Source organism: Equus caballus, chromosome X (assembly GCF_041296265.1).
Source record: "Equus caballus isolate H_3958 breed thoroughbred chromosome X, TB-T2T, whole genome shotgun sequence".
Classification (NCBI taxonomy): domain Eukaryota; kingdom Metazoa; phylum Chordata; class Mammalia; order Perissodactyla; family Equidae; genus Equus; species Equus caballus.
This window is the reverse complement of record NC_091715.1, coordinates 87,174,495-87,202,130: the sequence shown is the minus strand read 5'-3', so window position 1 is coordinate 87,202,130 and position 27,636 is coordinate 87,174,495. Positions and strand designations below refer to the sequence as shown.

Here is a 27,636-nt window from a genome sequence, read left to right as displayed (position 1 = left end):
TAACCCAAATGAAAAATAAGCAATGTATTCAAGTAAACCTTTCTCCAAAGAAGATATACAAATGGCCAATAAACACATGTAAAGCCTCTCAGCATCATTAAGGAAATGTAAATCAAAGCCACAATGGGATAATACTTCACACCCACTGTGTATGGTTACAATTAAAAAGACAGCTATTAACAAGTGTTAGTGAGGATCTGAAGAAATTGCAACCCTCACACAATGCCGAAAGAAGTGGTACAGTCACTATGGAAGACAGTTTTGTAGTTCCTTAAAATATTAAACATAGGGGCTGGCCCCGTGGTCGAGTGGTTAAGTTCGCGCACTCCGCTCCAGGCAGCCCAGGGTTTCGTTGGTTGGAATCCTGGTTGCGGACATGGCACTGCTCATCAAACCACGCTGAGGCAGCATCCCACATACCACAACTAGAAGGACCCACAACGAAGAATATACAACTATGTACCAGGGGGCTTTGGGGAGAAAAAGGAAAAAATAAAATCTTTAAAAAAAAATATTAAACATAATGTTACCATATGCCCCAGCAATTCTACTCTTAAGTATATACCCAAGAGAATTGAAAACATGTCCACACAAAAACTTATACAAAAATGTTTATAGCAACATTATTAATAATAGCCAAAAGATGAAAAGACTCAAATGTCTATCAACTGATGGATAAACAATATGTGGTATATCACACAATGATATGTTATTCAAAGGAATGACATACTAATATAAGCTACAATATGGATGAATCTTGAAAACATTATGCTCTGTAAAAGAAGTCAGACACAAAACACCACATAGTGTATGATTCTACTTCATGAAATTTCCTATGTAGGCAAATCTATAGAGACAAAAGGAGAGTATTGGTTGCCAGAAGGGGGATGTGGGGAGCTGGGGAATGACTGCTAATGGTTATGTGGGTTTTTTGTGGGTGATGAAAATGTTCTGGAATTCAATAGTGGCAAAAATTTATGAATATATTAAAAACTATTGAATTGTATACTCTAAAAGGGTGAATTGTATGTGAGTTATATCTCAATAAAAACATTAAATTAACATATTATAGTTCTGCTATATAAGCTTTCAAAGGGAAAACATTTACAACAGTTATACTACAGGGAAAACAAAAAAGTTGAAGAAATTGCAGCACATACTAAAACTATATCCGATAGCACTGCAGCAAATCCTTAAAAAATGGAATTTGTTACTTAGTAGAAAAAGTTTTACAATTTCCAGTAAGGAGTCTTTTCAAAAAAGTATTACCTAACTCAATGAGTTGGATGATAGTTGTTAAGTAAATCCTAAAAGTAAGCAAATTTTGCATGGTATAATGCTGACTTTGAATTTCTATTAGACTGTAAATAAGAATTAATATGATATTATCATAGGGAAAATGGAAATTCAGAGTTTTTGCATGGAAACCTAAGAGAACATATGGAATAAATAAAACCTTAGTACTATTTTCCCTTCATAGAAATGCTGTTTTATAAGCATCAAGTAATTAGAGAAATATATGAAGTTTAGGGGTGTCATAGCACTAACCTCAAAAATAAATTAAATTAGAGCAGTTCCTGATAACCAAGGAAAGTAAGTGCTTTTTTACTGGAGCAAGTAGATTATCAGTTTAAGCAGTTCTATTATCTGACTCTTAAACAATCCTGATTATCTTGGGGGCTTGAAAAATTGGAGGAATATGCAAAAGTACATAAGATTAAAAAGCAGTTTTGTTTATACAGTTTTAAATAAAATTCCAATACTATCGTTTTTCATGATGAAGCTATTCACATACCATTTTCACTTTTAAACTGAAATACAACCTTATAGTAGGCATGCAAGATTACATTCTCAAAATGATCCACTCAAGCAGACTCTGGCTTATACATTCTGCCTCTGAATATTTTGAGAAAATGTTGAAAATTATGATATAGTTTTTCTAGAAATCCCATTTAAGATTTGTCTCTGTTATTCTGAAGCAAGATCATAATATGTCAAATCTTCTTACATAGAATACCATGGAACATTAATATTAAAAATCTTATTTTCACTTATTTATGAATAAATAACTCTACCTCTATCTTACATGCACCTATAACTATACTTATACTAATTTTCTCCCCTGTCATTCCGTGCCTATTGGAGAGAGATTAGAGGATAAAGGAAGGGAACTTAGTGTAGTGTCTGGCATGTATCAGGTACTCAACAAAGATTGTTGAATGAAAGAAAGCAAAGGGAAATAGAACTGTCAAGGGGCCTATAATAAGGAGGGCTGGGGAGGAAAAGGCAGGACTGTACGAGGCTTTTAGGAAACTCTTTACATTCAAGATACATTAGCATTAAAGGAACAATAGGGCTACACCTACAAATACAAGCCGATTTAATCAAATACTGTTAGGTGAAATCATGCAAGCACCTATTTAAAAATAGCCTATTATTTGAAAGTGACTTACTCCATCTGTTGCTGCTCTGAAACGTGAACAATGGGTAATGTTTTATATCTGCTCATTAAAAGTTGGTGATTATTATCATTATCATCAAAATCAATATTAAAAAAAGAGACTATTACTTAACGCCACACATTCTGCCTTCTAAATTATCTTTTCTTTCAAGAGCTATGTCTAAATTAATGACAACAGAATCAATCGCTCTAGAATCAAAACTTTTGGTGAAACTAACCAGAATTAACAGTAATTTCTATAGTGCACCATGAGAACTAATATCAGTAATTCATTTCAACTAAAGAATTTTTTTAGAACTGTTTTGGACTAGTTTTGCCACTAATTATACAGATACTCAGGAATAAAAATTAAAATGAGGCATATTTCTTTGGTTAATATTCACTTATATTTTCTTCTAAATCGTATGGACCCGGCTTTATACTAATATCTTTGATCTACTATATTTTCTTGGATCTGTATTTTGGAGTGATGCTCTTTCTCCAGATACTTTGCCAACTTTCCCAGCACCATTTGTTTAATAATTCATACTTTTATCTCTGTTTTTAATTATTTTTAAATCATGTATTAACTTCAGATATGTATTATGGTCGGCTTCAGTACTATTTTACCACATTAATCTATCAATTTCTGCACAGCTGCCATCTTGTCTTTATTGTTAAATCTTTGCATATTCTGACATTTGTCGACAAGAATCTCTCCCATTCAAAATATTAGTATTCTTTATATTTTTTTTAAGATTTTTTTTCTATTTTTTTCCTTTTTCTCCCCAAAGCCCCCAAGTACATAGGTGCATATTCTTCGTTGTGGGTCCTTCTAGTTGTGGCATGTGGGACGCTGCCTGAGCGTGGCTTGATGAGCTGTGCCATGTCCGTGCCCAGGATTCCAACCAACGAAACCCTGGGCCGCCTGCAGTGGAGTGTGCGAACCTAATCGCTTGGCCACGGGGCCAGCCCCAGTATTCTTTATATTTTAAATACATTGGAAAAAGCTTGAGAAAGCCTGATTCAATATATTTGGAAAATGCTTAATGAGGGTTCTCTAAAGTTCCCTATTTCTTCCCTCTTGTCTTCTAGGATATTACTACATTTAGAGAACAGCAACAAATACTGACCGCAAAGGAAATATAACTTTGTTAATTTGGTGTAAATTCAGACTGTGTAAAGCATTCAACACTTCCTTTCTCCAAGCTGCAAAATGTTAAAATATATTTTCTAAATCTCACTTGGATTCTGAATAATAGCTAATGCTATATTCCACATCTTTACCAATAAGCAATGATATGATTAGATTTGGTTGTAGTTAAGAATATAAAGCAGTTATCAATTTACTTGAATTTTGTTCTACTAAATGAGCATTGCATTTCCTCACTTTGTAAGATGTTTTCTGTTTTTAATTTGGTGATATTTTGGACCACTAATAAGTGATTATCAAGTGAAGAAATCAATGCTTTAAGTTGTCTCTGACACACAGCACTATTTCGAATCATTGTTATACCTGGTCACTATAGGAAATACATCTTGTGAGTGTGAGTATCATGAATACCATATATAGATATCTACTACATAAATATTTTACACTTGTTTAAGATATTATATGCTTTCACTTAATATTCTTAGAAATTCACATTCTTACATTCACGTTGTCATGGTGGATTATATTACCAATCTTCTAAATTGAAGTACCACATTCTATATGAACTGGAGGATAGAAACTTTTCAGCCTTCTGGCTCCAGTCTGGTAGTGATACATATTGACTATTATAAAACACTATACAATACACTCTCTAAAATTATCCATGCCTGTGTAGCCTCCAGATTAACTAGTACCAATCAGTGCTCTCTACTGAGGGCTCCTTATGAAAACTACTCAAGAATTTCAAGGAGAGCAAACTGCAGTGAACTGTGGTTCTTAAGAGCTTGAAACATATGACACAAAGTCTGCTGTTGAAAGTGTTGACTTTGACCTATACAGCCCTTTGCTGCCTCACATTCGATATTTTTTCATCAGTCATGGCAGTAAAAATCAACCAAAGTTCTTTTCTCAATGTTTTCTTTTAGCTTTGGCCAGCCAGGGGAAAATGTTCTTAGATGAGCAAGCATGAATTCAGGGATTTCAAGGGGTCTTTTTGTTTGTTTGTTTTTCTTCAATGTATAATATCAAACCAATGTGCACCAAGGCCCTTTTTATCTCTACCACCCAAACCCAACAGTTGAGCCTTAGTCTTTGAGAAAGATCTAAAGCCGTTCTGATATAGTGGCTAATCACTAGCCACATGTAGCTATTGAGCACTTGAAATGTGGCTAGTTGGAATTGAGATGTGCTGTATGTGTAAAATACATACCAGATTTCAAGACTTACTATGAAAAGGAATGTAAAATATCTCATTGATAATTTTTATATTGATTGCATGTTGAAATGATGATATTTTGGATATCTTGGGTTAAATAAAATATATTACTAAAATTAATTTCACCTATTTATTTTTGCTTTTTTAAATGTGGCTGCCAGACAATTTAAAATTACATATGTGGATAGAGGAGTGTTGTCACCACGATGGTAGCATAAGTCATTCCTGAGTTCTCTGCCCTTCACAAGGACAACTAACATCTGTCAAGAATAAGACATCACTGAGAGAATCCTAGAGTACAGGGTTGAGGTTGAAGCAGCCCCCTCTACCACAGGGACCAAGAAGACCGCATTAGAATGGTAAGAGAAGCGGCTACACATTACCCCTCCTCCAGAACAGTGCAGCACCACGTGGAGAGATGTCCCTTGAACCTCTGGTTTCTCTAGTGGGAAAAGAGAACCCAGGGGGTCAACCAGCCTCCCCCAGCATTGTGGGTCACTTTGTGGGATCCCCTACTCTGAAATCACACCACAGGGATTGCAGGGGAATCTGCAGGGCTGAGCCATTGGGAATCTGATTGTGATGGAGAAGGGGGAAGAGGTTTGCAACAACCAGCACACAGATCTTGGCAGACCAAATTCTTACCCGCAGTGCCCAAGTTTGCTTATCTGCAAAACCAAGTCGGGGGCACACTCTGACCAGGGAACTCAATAGGTGCAGATCTGCCTGATTGGATCCTTAAGCAAGGAGTTTTGCCAGCCCTAGGACCAGGTTTGCCCATGCCCAGGCAAGATGCTGAGTCACAGACCCACCTGCTGTGGACAGTGTCTTCTGGCCTCATCTGACCAGAAGAGCTGGTGACAACTCCTGGAAGAAGTGCAACCCAGTGGGGCTTGAGCCAACAGGTGGCTGAGTAGAACAGATCGCCCCCAAAGCAAAGTCAGGACCAGGCATGGAGGCTTCCCAGGCTACACACAGGCAGGGGCATTAATTTGTAGCTGCAGCTGAGGGTAGCTCCCAGCCCTTCCCAACCTGAGAGGCTGTTTGGGAAATTCAGAGTAGCCTGGAGTGGCCCTTACCTATCACATCCAGGCAAGGGAGCTGAGACATAGCCCCACCCAATGGGAAGAGTGTCTTCCAGCCCATCTGACTAGAAGGACTGACAAAAACAGTTGGAAACTGTGAAGTCCAGTGGTGCTTGAGCCTACATAATGGTAGACAGAGCCAATACTTTGAAGAACAAAGCCAGTGGCCCTGTTTGGCCAGGGAACTTGGGGTGTGGGGCAGCTTGAGTTAAGACACCAAAGAGCTTTACCAGTTTTAGTGGTACTTGTCCCACTGTGCCCAGGCAGGGAATCTAATTTATAGCCCCATTCATTGTTTAACACAGCCTTCAACTTGTCTGGACAAGGAACCTAACCAGAGCACACAGGAAGCTGTGTAGCTCATTCAACAACTGTGTAGCCCTAAGTACAGTGGCACTTGAACAGAAAGCACAGCTTGTGGCTTACCGTGTCTGCAGAGAAAAACTGATGGCCTCATCTGACCAGGGAATTCAGTGCACACTCAGGCCTGATTTGGGCTCCCAAACAATGAGCTCTACAGGCCCTGGGTCCCATTCTGCTGCCCTGACAGTTCAGGTAAGGTAATTCATAGCCCATCTACTACTGACTATAGTACTCAGTCCTGACCATCTAGTAAGTCTGACCAGAGAATTCAGGCAACACAGAGCCCACCTTACAGCATCACTTGGATGAGGAACCAAGTCAGCAGTCTTATCCAACTGTTCTCAGCCAATGGCACAACCCCCCAATCTTTGTGCCCTGAGATCAAGCAGTTGTCTTGCCCAAAAATAGACCATAATACCAGGCTCCACCTACCCAAAGATATTACCAGCAGACACACCCAAAACTAAAAGTGAGATGACTATAGAAGAACTGTCTGCCAAAACAAGCCCATAAACTCTGGAAGAGGTGCCCTGTTACTCAAAGGGGCAGATACAAGTAAGGAATCAAGGATCACCAAAAATCAGGCAAATATGACACCACCAAAGGAAACTAATAAAGCTCCAATAACTGACCCTAAAGAAATGGAGATCTATGAATTGTCAAAGAATGCAGAATAGTCCTTTTAAGGAAGTTTAGTGAACTATAAGAACACACAGACAGACAACTAAAAGAAATTAGGAAAACAATGCATGAACAAAATGAGAAGTTTTATAAGGAAATAGCAGCCATAAAAAAAACCAAATGGAAATCCTAGAGTCAAAAAATACATTAAACAAAATGAAGAATTCAATAGAGAGTTTCAAAAGTAGATGTGACCATGTGGAAGAAAGAATTAGTGACCTTGAGGATAGGACATTGGAAAGCACCCAGTGGAGCAAAAAGAAAAAAGAATGAAAAAGAGTGAAGAAAGCCTACAAGAATTATGGCACACAATGAAGAGAAACAATATTTGCATTATGGGAATTCCAGAAAGAGAAGAGAAAAAGAAGTGGACAGAAAGTATTTTTAAAGGAATAATGGCTGAAGACTTCCCAAACCTGAGGAAAGAAATGAACATTCAGATCCATAAGGCTCGAAAGACCCCAAATAGATTGAAGCCAAATAGGGCTACACCAAGACACATTATAATTAAATTTGCAAAAGTCAGATGGAAAGAAATTTAAGAGCAACAGTAGAAAAAATAGAAGTTACATACAAGGGAACTTCCATAAGACTACTGGCAGATTCCTCAAAAGAAACTTTTCAGGCCAGGAGAGAATGGGATGACATATTCAAAATATTGAAAGAAAATAACTATCAACCAAGAATTCTCTACTTGGTGAAGCTGTCCTTCAGGAACAAATGGGGGATGAAGACTTTCCTGCACAAACAAAAGCTGAGGGAATTCATTATCATCAAATCTGCCTTACAAGAAATGCTAAAAAGAGTCCATTGAGTGAAAGTAAAAAAACACTAATTAACATCATAAAAACACGAAAAGATAGTGTAAATCTCACTGGCAGTAGTAAATTGATAGTCATAGTTAGATTCTGCAATATGGTAATAGTGGTGCATAACTCACAACTCTAGTTTAAAAGTTAAAAAAATCACAATGAATGTAGCAAAAATAACCATAAATGGAATTATCTGTTATTAGTTACACAATATAAAGAACATATAAGTTGTAACAGCAATAACCTGAAATGTGAGTGGGAAAAGATGTAAGAATGTATAGTATATGAATTCTACTGAAATTAAATTGTTATCAGTTTAAAATAAGGCGTTATAAGTTTAAGATGTTTTATGTAAGCCTCATGGTAACCACAAGGGGAAATTTTGTAGTAATTACACGAAAAGAACACAATAAAAAAATCAAAACATACTGATACCAGAAGACATCAAAACACACAAAAAAGACAGCAGGATAAGAAACAGAACAATGGATCTACAAAACAACCAGAAATCATAAGTCTTTACCTATCAATAATTACTTTAGGGGCTGGCTCCATGGCCGAGTGGTTAAGTTCGCGTGCTCCGCTGCGGCGGCCCAGGGTTCAGATCCTGGGCGCAGACATGGCACTGCTCGTCAGGCCACGTTGAGGTGGCGTCCCACATCCCACAACTAGAAGGACATGCAGCTAAGATATATAACTGTGTACAGTGGGGGTTTGGGGAGATAAAGCAGAAAAAAAAAAACAGATTGGCAGCAGTTGTTAGCCCAGGTGCCAATCTTTAAAAAAAAAAAAATAATGACTTTAAACATAAACAGATTAAATTCTCTAACCAGTAGACATTGAATGGCTGAATGGATAAAAATCAAGATCCAACAATATGCTGCCTGCAAGAGACTCACTTTAGCCTTAAAGATACTAATGGATTGAGAATGAAGGGATAGGAAAAGACATTTCAAGAAAATGATAACAAGAAAACAGGGGTAGCTATACTTAGACAAAATACACTTTAAACTAAAAATGGTAAAAAGAGACAAAGAAAGTCATTATATAATGATAAGGGGGTCAATACATCAAGAAGATGTAACAATTGTAAATATTTATGTGCCCAACATCAGAGCACCTAAATATATAAAGCAAAACGTAAGAGAGCTAAAAGGAGAAATAAACAGCAGCACAATAATAGTTGGGGACTTTAATACCCCAGTCTCAACCAGGATAGATCATCCAGATGGTCAATAACAAAACAGCAGATTTGAACAACACTATAGACCAAAAAGACCTAGCAGGCATAGAGCATGTTCTATCCAACAAGAATATAATTTGATTCTTCTCAAGCAGGCATGGAACATTTTCTAGGATAGACCATATGTTTGGCCATAAAACAAGTCCTAGCAAATTCATGAAAATTGAAATCATACCAAGTATCTTCCATGACCACAATGGCATGAAACTGGAAATCAATAACAAGAGGAAGACTGGAAAATTCACAAACACATGGAAATTAAATGACACTCTCCCAAACAACCAATAGATCAAGGAAGAAATTAAAGGAGATGTAAAAAAGTTTCTTGGGACGAATAAAAATGGAAACACAACATACCAGAACTTATGGGATGCAGCAAAAGTAGTTCTAAAAGGGTAGTTCATAGCAAAAATGCCTACCTTAAGAAGCAAGAAAGATCCCAAATAAACAACATAACTCTACACCTTAAGGAACTAGAAAAAGAAGAACAAACTGAGCCCAAAGTTGGCAGAAGAATGGAAATAATAAAGATTAGAGCAGAAATAAATGCAATAGAGAACTGAAAAACAATAGAAAAGATTAACAAAAGTTAGAGTTGGTTTTCAGAAATGATAAATAAAATTATAAAACCCTTAGCTAGAGTAACCAATGAAAAAAGAGAAAGGCACAAGTCAACAAAATTATAAATGAAAAAGGAGACATTACAAATGCTACTGCAGAAATTCAAAGGATCATAAGAGGCTAGTATGAACAACTATATGCCAAAAAACTATGCAACCCAGAAGAAATGGAAAGATTCTTAGAAACATACAATTTATCAAGACTGAATCAAAAAGAAATAGAAAATCTGAATAGACCAATTACTAATACGGATATTGACTCAGTACTCAAAACTCTCCGAAAAAAGAAAAGACCAAGATCAGATGGCTTCACTGGTGAATTTTGCCAAACATTTAAAGAAGAATTAACACAAATTCTTCTCAAACTCTCCCAAAAAATCGAAGAGGAGGAAGCATTCCCAAACTCATTACAAGATCAGTATTATCTTGATACCAAAACCAGTAAAGAACACTACTAGAAAAGAAAATTACAGGCCAATATCCCTGATGTATACAGATGCAAAAGTTCTCAATAAAATACTAGCAAACTGAATTCAGAACCACATTTAAAAAATTATTTACCATGACAAAGTGGGTTTTATCCCTCAGACGCAAGGATGGTTCAACATATGCAAATCAATCAATGTGATACATCACATTAATAGAATGAAAGAAAGACTTCATACGATCCTCTCAATAGATGGAGAAAAAGTATTCAACATCCATTCATGATAAAAATTCAACAAATTGGGCATAGAAGGAGTATATCTCAAAATAATAAAAATCATAGATAACAAACCTACAGCTAACATCATACTCAATGGTGAAAGGTTGAAAGCTTTTCCTCTAAGATCAGGAACAAGACAAAGGTGTCCACTCTCAGAACTTATACTCAACATAGTACTGGAAGTCCCAGCTAGAGCAATTTGGCAAGAAAAAGAAATAAAAGTTATCAGAATTGGAAAAGAAGAAATAAAATTGTCTCTATTTGCAGACAACATCATTGTATATGGAGAAAATCCTAAAGACTCAAGCAAAAATTTGAAACATTGAATCTATGAATTCAGTAAAGTTGCAGAATACAAAATTAACATATAAATATTAGTAGCATTTCTATACACTAAGAACAAAATTTGTGAACAAAGGAAAGAAATTGGTCTGATTTACAATAACTTCAAAAACAATAAAATACTTAAGAATAAATTTAACTAAGGAGGTGAAAGATCTCTATGCTGAAAACTACAAGACAACGATGAAAGAAATCAAAGAAGACATAAATAAATGGAAAGGTATTGCATGTTCATGTATTGGAAGAATCAATATTGATAAAATTTCAATACTACTAAAAGCAATCTATAGATTCAAAGCAATCCCTATCAAGATTCCAATGGCACTTTTTTACAGAAGTAGAAAAAACACTCTTAAAATTTATATGGAACAACAAAAGACCCCAAATAGCTAAAGAAATCCTGCAAAAGAAGAACAAAGCAGGAGGTATCATGCTTCCTGATCTCCTATAAAGCTATAGTCATCAAAACAATTTGTTATTGGTGTGAAAAGAGACAAATAGACCAATGGAACAGATTCAAAAGCCCAGAAAGAAACCCAAGCATATATGGTCAACTAATATTTAACAAGGGAGCCAAGAATATTCAATGGAGAAAAGACATTCTATCCAATAAACAGTGCTGGGATAATTGAATATTCACTTGTCAAAGAATGAAATTGGACCCATATCATATACCACTAACAAAAATTAACTCAAAATGGATTAAAGAATTGGATGTAAGACATGAAACTCCTAGAAGAAAACATAGGAACAAAGCTCCTTTACATGGGTCTTGGTAATGATTTTTTGGCTTTGACACCTAAAGCACAAGCAAAAGAATAAAAAATAAACAAATGAGACTACACCAAACTAAAAAGCTTCTGCATAGCAAAAGAGACCATCAACAAAGTGAAAAGACAACCTATGAAATGGGAAAAAAAATTTTGCAAACCATATACCTGATGAGGACTTAATATCCAAAACATAAAGAACTCATACAACTCAATAGCAAAAAAACAAATAAATGGATCAAAAAGTGGGCTAAGGGCCCGAATAGACGTTTCTCCAAAGAAGATATACAAAAGACCAACGGGTATGTGAAAAGATGTTCCACATTGATAGTCATTAGGGAAATACAAATTAAAATCTCAATGAGATATCACCTCACTCTCATTAGAATGGCCATCATCAAAAAGACAAAGGATAACAAATGCTGGCATGGATGTGGAGAAAAGGGAACCCTTGCGCACTGTTAGTGGTATTGTAGATTGGTGCAGGCTCTATGGAAAACAGTATGGAAGATCCTCAAAAAATTAAGAATAGAACTACTATATGATCTAGAAATTCCACTTGTGGGAATATATCCAAAGGTCATGAAAACACTAATTCAAAAAGATATCTCCACCCCCATGATTATAGCAGCATTATTTATAATAGCGAAGACACGGAAACAACCTAAGTGTCCATCATTGGATGAATGGATAAAAAAGTTGTCATATATATATATGTTTAATGGAATATTTTTCAGCCATAAAAAATGAGGACATTCTACCATTTGTGGAAACATGGATGGACCTTGAAGGCACTATCCTAAGTGAAATAAGTCAGAGATAGACAAAAAACCAATATCATAGCAAAAGAGATCAGACGTGTGGTTACTAGAGAGGCTGGGAGTGGTGGAGCGGAGGGAGAATTGGAGGAAGGTCCTCAAAAGGTACAAACTTCTAGTTATAAGTATTAGGGATGTAATGCACAACATGATGACTATAATTAACACTGCTATATGATATACAGGAACGTTAAGAGAGTAAATCCTACGAATTCTCATTACAAGAAGAAATTTTTTTCTTTATTCATTTCTTCTTACTTTTCTTTTATTGTATCTATGTGAGAAGATGGCTGTTAGCTAAACCTATTGTGGTAATCATTTCACAATACACGCAAATCAAACCATCATGCTGCATGCCTTAAACTTATACAGTAATGTATATCAACTATTTCTCAATAAAACTGGGAAAAAATAATTAAATTACATATGTCTCTCATTATATTTCCTTTTGACAGTGTTGATTAAAATCAATGATAATAAATCACTTGACATTCAAGACACGGGCTATATTCTCAGATAGACAATTTACCTAATGAGAAAGTTGACTTTTTGATAATCAATTGTTTTGTGTATCCTAGAAAAACCCAGTTGCAAACTATATTTCAACCAAAAAATTCTGCCTCATATTAGACCCATCTCTTGATGTGGTATCTGCAAGTGAAAGTAAAGAAATGTAACATTTTATCTTTTTGCCACATCATTCAAATAAAATCAATTTCAAGACAATGTAATGGAAAAGTGATGTATATTAAAATTATGCTTTATGAAATGAGGATTATTATTCTTGTTGGCTATAGCAGAAATAAATATTTAGAGCCTTTACCATGTTTATACCTCATTTAAATGTTCAAGCCATGTTTTGCTAACAAGCAGCTCACTAATATGTCACTTAGCAATGTAATTTATTTTACCTACATGGATTGAAAAAAAGACAAATAGGATAAATCCAGAACCTGAAGTTTAAAGACGGCATTTTCTATTCACAGATTATATACTGTTTCAAAGCTAAGCCAAGAGTTTTTATCGGAATGACAACACTGCAGTACCACACACATTTTCTAACTTTAATAACACTGCATAACCTCAAAAAGATACTAATGTTTTCTCCCTTAATCTGCTTTTGCGTGATAAATAATATCAAATTTGGTTTTTTTCTTCTTATGAAAAAAACATTAAAAAGCAATATAAAGTTATCAGAAGGCACTTGTTTTTCTAGCTCCATGTGCCAATGTATAATATATAAGAAGTATGGCAGAATAAACTTGTCATATATTATCTGAAGAAGATAATTTTAGATGTTAAAATATCCAAATGCTTCATAAGACTTAATTCCTTTCACAAATATTGTTCTAGGACATTCTAGAGTCTACTATTAGTACAGTCATGCTCTGCATAATGACATTTTGGTCAATGACTGACCACATATATGACGGTGGTCCCATAAGATTAGTGCCATATAGCCTAGGTGTGTAGTAGGCTATGTCATCTAGGTTTGTGTAAGTACACTCTGATGTTTGCACAACCACAAAGTCGCCTAACAATGCATTTCTCAGAACATAGCCTTGCCGTTAAGCAACACGTGACTTTAATCTAAAACAAAGCTAACAAAACTGAATGTTGATTTAGTTTTTTGGTCTGAGAACTTAGGGGAATACCAAATTAGCATGAAAGGATTAATATTGTGGCTTGTATTATAAATTTGTCATTTGGAAACTTACACATACATTTTCACTAACTCTTGGCCATGAAACAAATGATACCTTGTGAAAAGACATTACTTTCCTTACTAATGGACATATAAAAAACTCTATATCTATTAGACATCAGGATGAATTATGTTTTATGCTCACAAAGTTTTATTAACTAAGTAGTTAGATGAAGATAGGTGAGATGATTCCTTTGGCTGAGAGACCGTCCATTTTCCCAGTCTCTCCTAGAATCTTCCACCTCAACCTGCTTCCCCCACACACTCTTATCCCTAAATAGCTTCTCCGAACTCACATTCAACATTTCATGTCTTAACTAATGAACTCCAAAACCACAGCTGACCTTTGAGTATTAACAATAAATATGGAAACTTAGCCAAAAACATATCCTTGAGAATTATCGGAGGGCAAGAGAGGTAAGGGTTGTCTTATAAAACGCTAAGAATATGCCAAAAGTCAGCTTGGATAACTGAGCATTACTATGGATAACAGACGAATGACTGCAGGTAGACAAACCAGTTGACATTCTACTGCTCAAACCCTAGACCTCAAGGAAAACAGAAAATGTAATTGATATATTATAGCTGAAACTCTCACCCCTATATTAAAACATGTCCGAAAAAGGAGGGGAAGTAGGCTTGCAAACAAATTTGATGAAAATTATTAATTTATAAATGTTTATTAACGTATATTTTCTTCAGGAGAAGATACAAAAGAATTTGCTCTGAATGTATGGACAAGTATTTATTTGCAATTTCTTCCTTGGGGACAAATAAAGCACCCCCAGAAGTAGAAGAAATTCTCTTACTACTAAGAACTTACATGTACATATCTAATTTACTGTGAGGGAAAGAGCCCACATATTTTTGTATTTAAGACAATAAATCAATATCATCTCTGGTAATCAGACTTCAACAAAAAATTGAGTGAATGAAATAATCTTAGTTTCATACATATATAATTAAAGTCACAGAGTGCTTTTTCATCTTATGTACTAACATTTAATTATATGAAATATGCCTGAGAAATTTTATATGAATTAAATAATAGCAAGTTTATTCAAATGAGCTGATAACGGAAAGCAGATATACAAAATATGGTATGAAAATTATCAAAAAATATAACCACAAAAGGTACTATGGTGTTTCAGTGCAGCTTGGAGTCAGAGCCCAACTGCATTATGAATATACTAAATAAATATCATTCAATTAGAGCAAAACTTAAAGTACAAGTTTAATTGCAATGATCATTACCTATTGGTGTACTGATGAAATTTCAAAATCTAAGTAATAGTAATGTCTTACACAGGTATATTGTTTTAGAAATTATCCAATGAATTCTTATATTGTTTGCTTCAGTTTCCACCTCTGCAAAAATTGAGAAAATAATAGAACTTACACATAGAAGTGTTTTAAGTATTAAAATAAAAGCATTTGTAGAGTGTTAGGGACAGTGTCTAGAACATAGCTTGTTGTTAGTGCCATCGAGTCGATTCTGACTCCCAGCAATGCTGTGTACAGCAGAGCAGGAGTGCCTGGTCTTCTTGCGTCATCCGCCCGTCTTCTGGTGCTATAACAGATGATGGTCCGCTGCTATTTATAGAGTTTTCATGGCCAAGTTTTTCAGAAGTGAGTGGCCAGGCCCTTCTTCCTAGTCTGTCTTAGACTGGAAGCTCCACTGAAACCTGTCCACCATGGGTGATCTTGCTGGTATTTAAAATACCAATGGCATCACTTTCAGCATCACACCAACATGCAGCCACCGCAGTATGACAACCAACAGACCGCTGATGTGGTTCCTTGACCGGAAAACAAACCCAGGCAGCAGAGGTGGGAGTGCCAAATCTCAACCACTAGACCACCAGGGCTGGCTCTGGACCATAGTGCACCCTCAAATACTAACTGGTCTTGGTTTTATGATTTGTTTGTTAGTACTATTACATTATCATGTTTCAGCAGCATGACTCCTCTGTGAGGCATAAGCATAAATATGATTACTATAAGTTTCAAAATGAGGGAAAGAAGTAAGTAGAGACTCTGAGTTTAAACGGCTTGGTAAGTGTACACATCTAGTTAGATGTAATACTGTCATTAGAACTCAAGATGTGCTGACTCACGTTCAAATGCTCTTTCTACTATACCTCTGAATAGTTATGATCAAAACACCTTGACTTTGTATCACAACCGCAAACGCATCTCCACAACTATTAGACACTGAACAGTGTCCATCAAGGGCTACCTTAGAAGTAATGAGAAGGGAAGAGACAATATGAAAAGCACATGCAATTCATCCACTTTCACCTGAATTTTCCATATAAACATTGAATATTCAAGAGGAATAAAATATTTAGCTTGAAATTCCACTAATTAGACGATAGTTAAAAATTTATCATGGACATTAGAAGTAATTATATAAGGTCACATGAGAACTACTCCAGTGCAATATAAAAAGACCAAAGCAACATTTAAAAAACATTTAAGATATCAGAAAATAATAAACCATGCTGTGAGTATTGATGACATGTCAAATTTAAAGATTAAAGGTGAGGTTCTTTCCATAACAATTTAGATTTTTATGACTGATTTCAGGAAGATTTATTCTTTGAGTGTTATTTCTTCTTGATCAAAATATCAATGGTCTTTAAACTACATTTTAAAATAAAAGTGTATGAAGTGAAATAAATTATTATTTTAAATAGCAATGGAACAATATGACAGAATTGTCCCTAAGTATGAAGTAGACAATAAAGAAATGGATGCATATACACAGAGACTAAAAATATATTTAGAACATCAAAATATCCTGCAGCATTTTAAAACATTAACAGCACAATAAAATTAGATACATTTTAACTGATTGCTTAAACTCCATATTTAAATAAATTTTTCTGTCGTCCTTAACTTAGTATATATTCACATGTAATATATACATTATAATTTTTCAAAGAAAATGCATATAATTTACAAGTTCACAAAGAATGTAAACTGGATTATTTTGTTAGGCGTGTACACAACATATACAATTTACAGACCAAATTTGAATGAAAATATAGAAAAGTAGAATTATATTTTTAATGCCTCCTCAGACAAAATGCTGAATATGCTTACTCTGTCAGAAGAGAAAAATGAATAATTCAATCCACAGGTAATTTGAAAGTAACTACTGTAAGTGAAAAAAATGACTAAAGGGTCATGTTAATTTTTCTCTCCAAAGATTAATTACACATAACTTGGGAAAAGCATTCAGTTACACAAGATAGCCACCTGATGGAATACCTTTCAGAGATATCAGTTCATTTGAAACATACTAAACATGTGTTTGAAGCAAACAGTTGAAATTGCAATGTTTCATGAGAAGTGAAAAGGCCAAAAGTTCTTAAAACAAACACAAATCAGCAATTCATTTTAGAATGAAACATGCACTATGGTTATGGTTTGTGTTGATTTCTACTGTACCTTTCTTTAGTCCAGGAATGAAAGCTAAAAAGAGAGTTTAATAAAGTTAGACAATATTTTTTCTCATTCCCAACACGTTATATTAGTTTAACTAAATAAATGTAATATATTGCAATATATTTTCAACCTCATTTTGCAGAGAATGTCATGACTGAGATGGATAAGGTAGACAACAGATAGCCCATGAAATCGGTCTCCTGTAATGTTTTTCTAAAATCAGACCAAGCCTATGCTATATGCTGGCCTCTCGGGATGTAATGATTGGTCCTTTTCTGCTGCACTCACTATTTTACAGAATCTCAGCAGATGTTGTAGCTTCACTGCCTAAGATAGCAAAATATAGTCGTCTATTGAAATTTCGCCTCTTCTCATGGACCCTCCTACACAAAATGTACTATAAGGAAAAACATTGTTTTCAACTTAGGTTTGCTGTGCCTCCAAATTTGATATGGAAAAAAGTAATGGGAAAAACTAAAAATCAAGGGGCACTAACATGAGAATCACCTAATAGAAGTATTCTTTTCTTGTTTAAGACATTTTTCTATAACACAGCTACTTCACAACAAGTATTTCTCACAATTAGAATATGAGAGATTAGAGATTATTATCATTATTTTCCAGATAAGTAAATTCAGACATTTGATTATTAAGTGACTTCTTTCAAAAGGACTGTGAGAACATGCTCGACCTAGAACAAACAGAAAAGTCTATTTTTAAACAAAATAATTATATGTTTATAAAAACTTGGATACTCATTGATCTGAACAAACATCTTTCAGATTTATTTTTTAAAAATTTTAAGGCCAACTCTAAAAATGATTTCCTGATGTATTTAATAACATGCGTATAAGGATAAAAACTTTAAAGATAAATATTTTAAACTTGTTTAAAAATCTATTTTGAATAAAATTAGAATATTATGAAACGAGACATGAAGTGTTTAGAGAGTATAAGTCAGAGACAGAAAAATGGAGATGAAAGTAAAGTTTCTATGCAATGATAAGCATTAATGAGAGAGCATTTCACATTTTAAGTGTCATTGACATATACACAGCACATTTATTTTTCATCATAAGGTGTTTCATCTATAAGCAATGTAATTTAATGGTAATACAAGCTGAAATATACAAGAAAGAAAACAGTGCTTTCACAAGACACTTTAGGTAGGATTGATCTTCTAAGTAAAATTCCACAACCCACCACCCCTTAAATAATGGTTCTGCTTCAGCGATAAGTAACACACACACACACACGATATTCTAATTTATTATTGGAATTAATAATCAACTCGTAATATTGAAGTGTAGAGTTTTCAAATATCGTGGAGTGAAAAAGAAAGGCTGCTTTAAGCAGAGAAGTTGCAAAATGCTTCCTTCACTTTTAAGACTGCGATTTCTGTGTGGGCTAGACCTTAGTTATCAAAATCCTTTCTAATTTGTTAACTGAAAAGGTCAGAATAAAATTAAAGTGATGGGTCTAGACTTGTTTCTCAAGGTATAAACAAAAGAAGCAAAACAAGTGACATGACAACAGTGAAAAAGAAAACAAACACATTTTAAAAACTTATCCCAGGAGACATTTAGCTCCCAAGCTGAAAAATGAAAATTGGTTTAGAAACCACTAGAGTCAAATAGTGATCAATTTCCTTAAAGTTCGGGACAATCAGAGACTCTGCATAAAATTTTCAAGACTAACTCTGAAGAGATACTTAAATTCGTCACAGGAAACATGATCCAAAAAGGGAACTATTTTCCCCCTCAAAGCAATATATATACTTTTAGATGCTTACACAGACAAGAATAGATACATTCTTTATAATTATCAGATTTTTTGCATAAAATAAAGTCCATCTCCAAATGTATCCCTAAATTTCAAGCTGCTGCTTAAAGTTTAAAGGCTTATCATCAATATTTTTGAAGCATCCACACTGCTCAAGATTTCTGTAAGATCAAGATAAGCACAGTCTCTGTCCTTTGAGATACTATAGCCAGTGTGACACACTATGACCGAAATGAAATTTTTTACTAATTAATCCAAGCAAATGTTATATCATGAATGACTATGTATATCATTGATGTGTAACTTAAAATGTAATTTTACTAGTATAGAAAATGAATATATCTAACAAGTTAAGTTCGCATTTTCCAGGAACATTGTTTTCAGGCTATTAAGTATTCCTAAACTAAATTTATTAATTAATAAATTTAAACACAATTAACAGTTCAGCTATCATAATTTTTACTTGCACAAATGCAATAATAATGTAAAAATTTAAGTTTGTATAAGTGCTACTTTGAAATACACTGGAGTTTTTTATATTATCTTCAGAACTTATGACCCAAATAAATACCTCAATTAGTAAATTAAAACAACAGGAATTACTAGGATTCTTGTACTACAAAGTTTAAATTAAGGAAACACACATTTTATAGTAAAATATGCAGCTCTTATCACTTAAAAATGACCAAAATTTATCATGAGAACAACACTAAAACATGTTGTATTATTTTATACAAACATATTGTAATATTTCCTTCGTAATCCTAACACAAATATTTAAGGACTTGACACACCCGAAACATCTGGCTGAATGTGAAAAAATTACTGATAAATTAGATAATGTTTGACTAGTTTAAAGTCAACAGAGCTCACTACAAAATTGATAGTGTTGGCATAATGTCTGTTGATCAAGGATCATGCATCAATCTATAATTGCCATTTACTTCAATAAAGTAGTAACAATTGCGGTTGTTTTATCCTGCATAATTTTTAAAGTCATGTAATAAAGCTACTTTAAGGAGATTAGAAAAGGTCATCATTTTGGGTGGTAAATCAAATTTGAAAACATTTTTAAAGACGTTCATTTGGAAATAGATATCTTTGCCTCTGGAGTTAATTGAAGGATAATGGTTTATATAAGTAGTAAAAAAGTATTTAAATACTTAAAATATTTGTTTCATACATCATCTATGTCTCCTCCTTACCTCAGTACATTACAATGTTTATCATGCTTCCTAATACAAAGAATAATCACGTAAAACCTAGTATATATTCTAAGTTATCGTGGGCTAACTTTTGAGAACAAGTTTCTCATTTATTTTCTTATGCCAAGCCACACAGGAGTTTGTACTCAAGGTTACAGAATATAGCACAATCAGTATGAAAAAAACAAAAAACATTGTACTTGAAGACCGTAATGCCAAATTAATAGGCCAATACCTAGTTTTCTTTGAATAATGCAATTTTAGAGCATTCTACAAAATGTGCCAAAAATATTCCAATTCTTCTTGATGTATAATTCAAATCACCCCGGTGCATCTCCTGTTTGATTGCAAAGCTAATAAGCTGTGGCATTATTGTACTTATGTAGATTGCGTAGAGTCTGAACCACAAAAACAGTGAAGCTCAAATCAAATTTTCTGTTCAAATTGTGTGAAAGGTTAAGGCTACAAATGCAAGAGCTGCAAGGTGATTAATATAACGAGCATCTTATTTACGGTGAAAGCCATGTTGCAAATGTAAAATAAATATGTCATCTCTGTATAATAAAATTTCCATCCACATCGCTCTAGGTCCTAAGTTTCTATAAAAGTTAGTTTACTACTGGATCAAAGAAATATTCATTTCAAATCTGACAACAACTAAAATCATAGTGTTCGCTTTATTACAGAGGTAACTAAAACCTTAGAAATTAAAAGGGAACGTTTTCACTAAGTATGCTATTAGCATTTTCTACATTAGTAGAATTTTGGTTGACCAAACTCATGCTGTGCCATACCAAATGGCTGCTTTTCCTCTACAGCCTAGAGTTGTACATCCTTTTAAATTTCTGAAATAAACTCATTTTTCCTATTCATCACAAAGTCTTTCTAATCCATAAGCTATTGGCTATATTTTCTGCCCTTTTATTTAGGGTATATCTTTGGGACCACTTTAACAGATAGTATTTTCAAATGTCATTTTTTTCGATGTTGACAGTGTTCAAGCACTTCGAAGAGCACAGAGGTACAACTTAAATTTTATCTGGAATAAAATAAATTCACAGGCCAAGGACCAGAACCCTTAGAAAGTCATCTGATTCAATATCCTCAGGAGACATATGAGGAAATGAAGTCAACAGAAATGAAATGACTTAAAGGGTACAAACTTGCAACTAGAAAATGAATAAATGCTGGAGATTTAAGGCACGGAAAAGTAACATAGTCAATAATATTGTATTATATATTTCAAAATTGCCAAGAGACTGGATCATAAATTTCTCATCCTAAAAAAGAAATGATAATTATGTGACATGGTAGACTTGTTATTTAAAGTTACAGTGGTAGTTATATTGTAATACATGAATGTATCAAATAGGTTGTATGCCTTAAATTTACACAGTGTTATATATCAATTATATCTCAATAAAAAATAAAACTAAACTTAAAAAAAAGGAAATGAAATTACTTGTCTAAAATCCACACAACTAATTAGAGGAAGAAGTAGAATTAGAATTCATGTTTTCTCTACCAAAGAACCCACACTATGAAATGCTCCTGTTTAGGGATAATTTCCAAGAGATGGAAATAATATGTGCATTCTATTTGCCAAAGGCAAACATATATTGCAGGGAGTATCAAAAGATCAGTGCTTTTAGAGTATATTTCTATAAAATTTCCACTTAGATGAATATTAGATGAATATTTACTTCCTAACGTACACACCAATTAACAGGAGGAGAACAAGAGAAGAGCATACTCGAAGAATTAAAGTCTCAATTTGGTAAACCTAGAAAAAATTGTTAATACCTACTGAAAACAGTAATTTGTAATTTAGCTTGGCCCTGAAGAGACCTTGAATGCAATTCCTCCTTTTGCCTAAAGATTTAAGGCAAAAAGTTCTTTCTCAAAATCTGACCATAATGTTTCAAACGGTTCAAAACCTCACAGAGTGAATCTAGCCAATCGTAATAATTCCTTTTGACAATTACAATTAAGAGAAGAGAAATTCTGAGATGTACAGGCCTGGATGCCTTAGAGAAAAAGACTCACGTGAACACATTGTTTTGTTCCCTATTTTTATCCAGATAATTTGGCTTTACTAACCACATTGTAAAACTGTTCTAAACAGTACAAATGCTAATTTCAAATCCTCCTGGTTTTGTTTGATTATTTAAGGGAGAAGATCCTTCTCTTAAGGATTGTGTTGACTCCCAAAAAGGAACTCAAGAAAAGTGAAACATGAACTATGAACTTTTCATGAAAGCAAAAGTGGGAAGATAAATGGTTACATAGCCCATGGAAAGTTCCCACCAAGGCCCTGGGTACACTACTTTGAGAAACGTATGAAACACTTCTGATGATACAGACATTTAAATGATCCTGAGAAATTCCAAAAGCAAAATCTTGAGGACTGGATCCATTTTTTCAGTTTGGCATAGAAAATACTAAGAAATCAATATTTCTGAAGTCTGCCTATAAGCTATCCAAAGTGTTTGAAACAATTGCAGCTCTCAAACATTTCACACCTTTTAATACTCAATCTGTTCTTGAGTGGATGAATTCTAAATTAAGACCCTTTTAAAATAGGATTTTGTGGTGTATCTGGTCTTTGGGTCCATAGAGAAATTGATTTTTAATGCATGTTCCTTTGTCTGATTTAATGCAGAAAAAAATACATGCCTCCGAGGTAACAGTGTACAATCTGTATACTACGAAAGGATTTAAGCTTTTTAATCTCTTCCTTCTGAAATTTAATATGATTTTCTTCTAATCAGTTTATCCAGTTTTAGAAGCTTTGCCTGGCTTGTCAACAAACCTATATGAGTTGTGCACATAGAAAAATAACAGAGATAAACCTCAATTATACCTAGAGACATGTACTATAATATAAAAAACTTTCTTTTCAAAAGAAGTTACTGTTTAGATTAAAAAGCTTTTGAAACCTTTCCCTCACATTTTCACCAACCTGTTTGCACCATAACAAACTAATACAGAAAATATGCTGTAGTATAAAGAAAATAGATAATTAAAAATCTCTGTATAGCATTAGAGGACATGATACCATGAAATGGCTTTTACTAAAACACTTGACGTTATTATTTCATTTCTTTAATTCAATTTTGTGAAGTCCATAGAGTATTTTGTCCTTGTGCATGAATACATGCCTTGCTAAAAATATTAGGTTCTGCATACTACTTAGGGTATAGCTTGGAGATAAAGAGGTTTCATTCGAGAAAGGTTTATATTTATAATATACTATATGCACATCTATATTTATATTATAAATATGTTATACATTTTTATATTACATATAATATTTGTAATAGAAAACCAGAAAAGGAAATAGATCGTATAACTACCATTTCAAAAATATAGGCTTTAATTCCATTTTTGGCAGAGGTTGATATATTTTGTACATGAAAGCATGATTTTAAAATATCCATAAGAAATATGAAATATTTTCATTAACATTCTATATTCCACTGTCATAAATATTGTATAGTTCTCCAAAGCAATTTTCTATTAATTTGACTTTAAAATTCTCTACAAAATGAGAAATATGTATAGTGGACATTATTTATTGATAGCATTTTTTCTCCCAATGCATCAATTTAGAGGGATGCATATGGATGGACTAGTTAGAAAATTCCAAATAAATTGATTACTTTATGATGTATATCTTAATATTTACATATCACATATTTAAGCAGATAAAATGATTGAAGAAAAAGTATGGTACTAGAAGTGCAATCTGACTTGATTCTCTTTATGAATATGTTTTAATCTCTTATGCTGTGTTAGCACTCACTGAAGTTGTGATTTCTTGTAGTCACAGTGAATTAATACCAGTTTAGTTGTAGTACTAAGCTGATAATTTTAAATAATTGGAGACTTTTTATTCATTTTCTATTTTACATTCTTTCTCTCCAATATATAGTTTATTGGGACTTTTGTGACGGAGTGCAAACACATGATTTGGCAGAAATTTTCATTCTTGGAACTAACTGATGATTTACATGTTGTATTTTCACATTTAGAGAAAGGAGTTAAAAACTTGAAACAACACAGCATTTCTAAAAAAATAGTCTCAGGCTAGTTTTATTGTTTTAACACTTTGGGACATTATATTGAAGAAAAAATGAAATGTAAATGCCTCAGAAGACCTAGTTTTCCATTAGGATGATTAAAGAATAAAATAAAATCCAAATTTTTTTCCTTGATACCAAAAGAAGTGTGATTATTTTTTCAGTTTAGATTTAAATTATTTTAAAATCAAGTGTTTAATGGCAATATCCATGCATAATTGCTATCCACAGAACAATTTAGTTTTATATTTCAAATATCAATAGATAAACCCGATATATGCAAATCTGGCTATAGATTTTAAGAATAAACAAGAAGAGATATTTTCCATGTGGTGAAACACTGGGTATCTACTGTGGAGAACCAATCTTCTTAGATGATATGTTGATAAATATTTTATGTCAGCGAAGAACAAAGCATAAAAGACAGTGCCACAAACATGAAGAGGAAATGAAAAGTAGAAGCAAGCTATTTCAAACTGAATTAAATAAAAGCTTATATGCACAGGAAGAGGGGGAGCAGTATGAAGGACTTATTTTATCAGTCTGACAGATTAACTGACTGCAGAAGACATGTTAAAAGGTTTTTTGAATAAACCAAATGCTATCTGCCTTAGAAGTCATCTGCACTCCATGATTAAAAGACACAGATTCAAGATAATGGCTCTTTGGATGCTCAAAATATAAATATTATATTTTTAGTATTTGTAAAAGGAGAGCATATCACTAAAAGATAAAATATTGCCTAAGATCTACTTTTTACATAATAAGAAAGGAAATATAAATCTTTCATACAGTATAAATTTGATTCTGTATTCACTTGAATTCCTAAGTATTAATCTCTCCCTTTACTTAGCTAGGTTTCCTCAAACATAAAATGATAATATTTCTGTGAGTCAGGTTGGGAAATCAATACATAAATTAGGTCAAATATGTAGATTAGTATTGCTAAGCATCTGACTGAAATTTAGCCTAAGAGAACCTAAACCATGACCAACTAAGGCATTTGATTAAAATATATGCCAGTCCTATCTAGTCCTCTGATGCCCATTACACTCAGATAAAACATTACGACACAAAGATGTGTAAGAAGGGACCTTTACAATGTTCTAAGCAGGTCCCTTGATCTGCTGATACCTAAGAAGCAGCACTTTCCTATTCTGTTTCTATGTTTGTACTGGCTCATGCAGAGAAGTTACCTGTGTTCACTCATTTTTCATAGCCACAACTCACTGAAAAAATTCCAGAAATGATTCTACTTTATGTTTTTATAAAATAGAGTTAAATTCAAGTTCTACTGTACTTTTGTTTGTAAAAATTGAAGGAAAAATTTTATAATTAAGTTAAATACCCAAACCACAATGTGTGTTTCCCAAAATAAAACAATCAATTATTCTGATCTTTTCCCTATAGTTTGAAATATTATACTAGGATATCGTGTCAAGAGAAAGAGAAATATCCTTATATTTTAAATAATGAATACTATATGATTTAAATAAGATCTAAGAATAGCGTTTTTTCCTACTGAGAGATTTTCTTTTTTTAGAGTATAGATTATCCTCATAGGTTGACTAAGTTAAAAGAAGAATCTGATATGTGGTTTTGAACTAAATATGCATGAATTTCTAATTATTTTATCTTCTTTTTTTAAAAAACTTTTGGTATTTACTGTAAATAGTGAATTGAATAACATTGAAAAGGGCCAAAGACAGCGCATCATAACAGTTTTTCAATATAAAACCATATAACATATCAATAAACTGTGAAAAACCTATCACAAAACCCTTTCATTTTGAAAAATGAACACTTTCAGGAATGGACGCACAACATTCCCAACTATCACTTTGCTCTTTAGTTCAAATAATCTAAATGAGACACATTAGAAAGAATATATAATTCACAATTAATTATATAATCTAAATTAAGGATTGAGGAGTCATAAAGATACAATAAAATGCAGCACTGATACTGATAAATAAACATAGTGCCACTAAACCTAAAAATATTAACAAGTATATGTGACTTCTGGACAAATCCTTTACATAGGTGAAACTATTTATAAGCCACGTATAACCAAAACCCAAACATATTCTGGGGGAAAAAAGATACAATACATGCAAGAGCATGTAAAAATTTATTGATACATTCTGTCACTGCAATTTTGGTCAAAATTTTTCATTTAAAGTTAATGTAGTCTGGTATATTTAGGAAAAGATCACACCAAGAATAACCTAGAATAGTGGCTGGCACTATTCAGCTCTTGATAAGTATTTATTGAATGAATGAAAATATGTTGGATGTTTGAGTGTCAGTATGCCACAATTATCCTATGACACTCATTCCAACTCAGTGAAAAAGAAAAAACCAAAACTCAGGATGAAAGAAACAAGTCTTTAGTGCATGACCATATCTAAGCCATTTCTCACCCTTTCTAGGCAAATTTTCTAAATGGTCTTTTTGTCGGACTTTCGTATAACCTATTTCTGTTATAATGCACATCTTTGTGTATCACTACCTTGGTTTGCCAAGTCATGGGTTCTCCAGCAATAAGAGCTTCTGGAACCCTGCATCCTTCATGATTTTTACTCTTAAAAGAAGAATACTTTTTGCCAACTCTACTTTGTTTGGGCAGAATTCTCAAATCTAAAATATCAAATAAGGGGCTGGCCCCGTGGCCGAGTGGTTAAGTTCGCGCGCTCCGCTGCAGGCGGCCCAGTGTTTCGTTGGTTCAAGTCCTGGGCGCGGACATGGCACTGCTCATCAGACCACGCTGAGGCGGCGTCCCACATGCCACAACTAGAAGAACCCACAATGAAGAATACACAACTATGTACCGGGGGGCTTTGGGGAGAAAAAGGAAAAAAAAATAAAAACAAATAATAAATAAAAAAAATAAAATATCAAATAAGTCATCTCTGACATTCATTTAACCAAAAAATATTTATTATTTATTATATTTCAGGCCTTCCTAGGTACTAGGAATACTTCGGTGAAAAAAAGAACATGGTCCCAGGCCGTCTGGCACTTGTATTCTATTAAGAAATGCGTATCCAGTGAAGGCATGCTAATGTACAGACCTCTTATGAAGCAATTTTGAGTAGTTTCGTCATTCTGTCATTGGTATGCTGTCCAAATGGTTTAACCTCCGTGAGTCGCTTTAAAA

At 33.7% G+C, this 27,636-nt stretch overlaps 1 protein-coding gene across 8 annotated transcripts in view; it reads right to left on the bottom strand.

Annotated features, from left to right (window-relative positions):
• The window catches only part of PCDH11X (protocadherin 11 X-linked), a 667,170-nt gene that overhangs the window by 114,635 nt on the left and 524,899 nt on the right, over positions 1–27,636 (bottom strand). For 4 of the 8 annotated variants that reach the window (XM_023633704.2, XM_070258691.1, XM_023633699.2 and 1 more), the window contains one exon: positions 17,411–17,434. The exons of the other annotated variants lie outside the window; for them this stretch is intronic. In XM_023633704.2, coding sequence (XP_023489472.1) covers positions 17,411–17,434 — 24 coding nt within the window. The remainder of the gene's footprint in view (positions 1–17,410; positions 17,435–27,636) is intronic. 8 annotated transcript variants of the gene reach the window in all.